This window comes from Aplysia californica, unplaced genomic scaffold (assembly GCF_000002075.1).
Source record: "Aplysia californica isolate F4 #8 unplaced genomic scaffold, AplCal3.0 scaffold00535, whole genome shotgun sequence".
In the NCBI taxonomy this organism is placed as follows: Eukaryota; Metazoa; Mollusca; class Gastropoda; order Aplysiida; family Aplysiidae; genus Aplysia; species Aplysia californica.
In genome coordinates this window covers 343,253-347,156 of record NW_004797805.1, presented here as the reverse complement: position 1 = coordinate 347,156, position 3,904 = coordinate 343,253, and the positions used below count along the sequence as shown (strand labels likewise).

At 38.8% G+C, this 3,904-nt stretch overlaps 1 protein-coding gene across 1 annotated transcript in view; it reads right to left on the bottom strand.

Moving 5' to 3' along the window:
- Positions 1-3,904, bottom strand: part of LOC101854663 (sodium- and chloride-dependent taurine transporter) — a gene marked incomplete at its 3' end in the record, with an annotated part of 34,196 nt that overhangs the window by 22,719 nt on the left and 7,573 nt on the right. The window contains 2 exon segments of the mRNA XM_035971910.1: positions 1,104-1,279; positions 2,426-2,733. Coding sequence (XP_035827803.1) covers positions 1,104-1,279; positions 2,426-2,733 — 484 coding nt within the window.

Below are 3,904 nucleotides of genomic sequence, written 5' to 3'. Positions count from 1 at the left end.
CGCTGGAGATTTTTGCTCACTATGATTTTCTGAAAGAGCACATTCAGGACTACCTACAAAAAAAAGTTTGCTACAAAATGTTGGCAATCTTCGGAGTTATTGCCCTTGAATTGTCGAAAATTGAGAAAATTAACTTTAAAAAAAACAATTCACTCTTTTAGTTGGTACTCTGATTTTCTTTTATTTAAGACTAAAGTTGGAGCAGTAGGTTAAAGAAAAACAGTTATACTGACCATTTTGCGGTAGTTATATACATAGTGTATAGAGAAAAAAATAATGTTTAAAGTCCAGTTTTCTCAAAATTGAAAACAACCGCACAAAGTTAGCGTAATATACTCCCTGCTGGGTATTACCAACAAAGGAAAAGCTACACATGCAAACAATTTAGTTCAACAGAAAATCAATACCATGCAGAATTACAGACAGGCCTTAGCAATGCAGATAGCCATTGGCTATATGTGTACATGGTGTATTATTGTATTTATTAAGTGGTCTCGTACAAAGAAATGATTGAGAAAAAGGTCATACCATCTAAAAATTGACTTGCATATGGCATAATATGTAACAGAAGTGAGTTGCTTGGGTGCTAGTTATCCAAATTTTATACTGTAAGTCAGTTGGGGTTGCATATAAAGTCTTTTTTAGATGCTTTCTATGTCATCAGTTCATCTTCACTGCTGTCACTTCCAGAATCTGAAATCTTATCTTCTTCATCACGGATATCATAATAGGGGAGATAGTTTTCATCTTTGTCTTCCTCTTGTTCTGTATCTGATCCTAACAAAATGTCAACCAATTGTTGAGGGACCAAGTCTTTGCATCACTCCACTGAGAGCACTCCACCGTTATCTCTCTTCCAACCATGATTTTGCGGATCAGGTACATTTGTATTAATGGCAGAGCCAGATGTGCTTGCTTCCATAGTAAAGTTTGATAGTTTACACGTAGGATGTGCAGCTTCAGGGCTTCTCTGCATGGTGTCCAATCCATCAAAGTATAACAGTAAGCTTTGACCTTTTGATATGTACTTTAGCCTTACAAGGTCATGACGAAACTTGTTTGTGCTAGAGTAAGCTGGTTTTCCGTACAGGTGACTAACTAACTTTTCCAGATTGGAAAACAGTTCTGAAGAAACAGTTTCGGATGTTCTCAGCTCCTTGAATGAAACAGCAAACTCTGGGTGCTTGTGGAGAATGGAGAGCGACTTCGCCTTTCCTTTCTGGACAAAAGCGCTAGTCTCCTCACCTCCAAAGAATGCATAGAGTCCAAGAATAGAATTCTGTATATGTGTTTCCATTTTGTAACGGAGAGTCTGAATGTGTAGACATCTTTTTTTCCCCAATCCCTGTGTCTGAATTCAAACTGTGTATGAAATGTTGAACAAATGCAATCATCAGTAGAAAGACATCAGTGTCTGGGGACCGAATAATGATGTCTGTGTTTGGAGTGGCAAATGTTCTGATCAGAGTAAATGGCATGCACGATCAGTAGTGTGTCTGCTTCCTCATTGCTGGAGGATAACTCTGGAACAGGTATTGAGTCTGTAGTCTTTCCATCACTGCTACTGAGGACAAAGCACTGTTGTTCCCTTGCAAAGTATATTTCTCTGTTCAGCAACATCATTGCATAACAATTTTGTTGCCATACATAAAGTAAGAACTGTGTCAGTTGCCTTTTGTTTTCATTATTCATAAGGAACATTTTGAAATCTTTGATACTCTGTTTGTTATCAAGGTGGGTGCCACCTTAGAATTGATGAAAATGGGCCAAGCTGTTTTTGTGGAATATGGATTGACCTTTTCTTAGTTCTGTCAACCTCTGGTGTTGGCTAGGGAATGTATGGCTGCTCTTTGAATTCTTATATGACTTTTCTATGAGTTGAATGTGTGGTTCCAGCTCCTGATAGAGTTTCCTCATTCAAGTCAAAAGTGTCCCAACAGAGTGAGTGATGAGGTTGTTGTCAGGCATGATGGTTGGGGCCAAACTACCTGAAGAAACCTGTATACTGTCACACATGGCAGTTTCCACTTCTAAGAGAAATGAGTGGGATACAGAATGCCCATGCCGGTTTAGATATTGATCAGCTGAGTGTTTCCTGTTGGATGACGGACACATATCATAATAGGTTTAGGCTTTTTCCACTCCCCTTTCGTCACATTGTAGCATATGTCCTGACCTGTAGAAACAACTCCCCTGTGGCATCTTGTTGACTGTGCTTTTCCATTCTTGGAGTAAAGAAAGGAAAGAAATATTGTTTATAGTTGTGGTATTTGCAAAGTTTCTGTGCGCAGATCTGTGTCTGCTGGTGGCCAAGGTAACTTTTGACTTTCATTGCATCTATCAAGAGCTGGTAGTCGTATCACCTTTGCCACTTCTATAACAAGTCTCTTCAGAGGTTGCATTTTCAAAGGCAACTCCCAACAACCTGCCCAGTTGGAATTTCATCAGAGTACACGAGATCACTTGTCCCAGAATATCTCTGCCAGAAGTTGATCCTGGACTGGAAGTGCTTCACAAGTTTCTCCTTCAACTTGTATGCCTTGTAGTACTTGTAAAACTCTGGACAATTTGTTTGCATGAAAGTGCAATACATCTCTTTCAAAAGACTAATCTTAACAAGGGCCAGCGCAGTGACATGTTCTTCCACAAACTGACGGACGGGCTGAAAAGCCTTGGAGTGGGCTTCTTCCTCTGCAGCTGGAGCTTTCTTTCTTTCTTCATCTTCTGCCTTTTCTTCTCCAGAACAGTATTTAGATGTAGAAACTTGTGAACGTCTATCCTCCTTATGTGTTTAAGCTTTTCTACATGGATCATGATACCATGCCTGTTGGGCAATGAGAACAGCATTTTCAATTTGGCCCCGAAGTTTTGAGTCAGTTTTCCTTTTTACAGCTTCTTTTATAGAGGCTTCAGATGTTCTGTTAACATATTTGACAAGTTTATGAACTTTCTTGGTTCCCTTGCTGTCATGTGTCCATTTTGGTAGTCTTTTCACAGAAAAGACATTGAATGGGCAAGTTCTACCATGCTCAATTTTGAACATTCAATTCATTCTCTGAAACATACTGTACTTGTATAAAGAAAATTGTACATTGCTAGAAAAACCAGACTTCAAAATTTTAACCCCTGTCTTCTTTTAACTTAGCTTTAACTAACAAAATGTTTTTCAAGACACCTTTATCATGCCCATATGATTGATCTAGACTATATCTGAGACAAAAGTACACATGCCGCCTTTTTGACGTTTTTAAAATGACGCGCGGCAGTTTTGCATTTTTTTCAAGCAATAGCAAGGGTCATAACTCCTTAACTCATAGTTATTTTTAACAAAATCCTTCTCATTTTGAGCCTCAAACTTTGAGTCAAAGTGTGTACCTATCAGATAACTATTGTACTGGGTTATAGAATATTTGAGGCAATGGAATTAATCATTTCCTTAGATTTTGAGAAATCAGCCTTTTAATTTTCTTTTTTCCTCTTTGCACATTGTAATTAATTAGCAAAACATTTTTTTTTTACAATTCTTACATCATCTTATGATATAGAGTTTTACATCAAATGAAAGTATACATATTCAGCTTCACAGAGAACCCCAACATAAAAATCAAGTATTTTCTTAATTTCTGGACAATCAAGGGCCGTAACTCTGTAGATTGCCAACATTTTGGTGCAAACTTTTTTTTGGAAAGTCCCTATGTCCTACCCTTTCAGAAAATCACGGTGGTGAAAAATCACCAGGGGGGGGGGGGGGGTCCCTCCCCGTAGCCCAAAACCCAACAAAGGGGGGGGGGGAAAAAAAACCTTTTGGTTAGTAGGGGAATAACGGAAAATCTCTGGAGAGACATGGAGAAGGGGGAAGGGAGGGGAGGGGAAATTTTAAGAGAGACCGGGAGAAAGTGGCCGT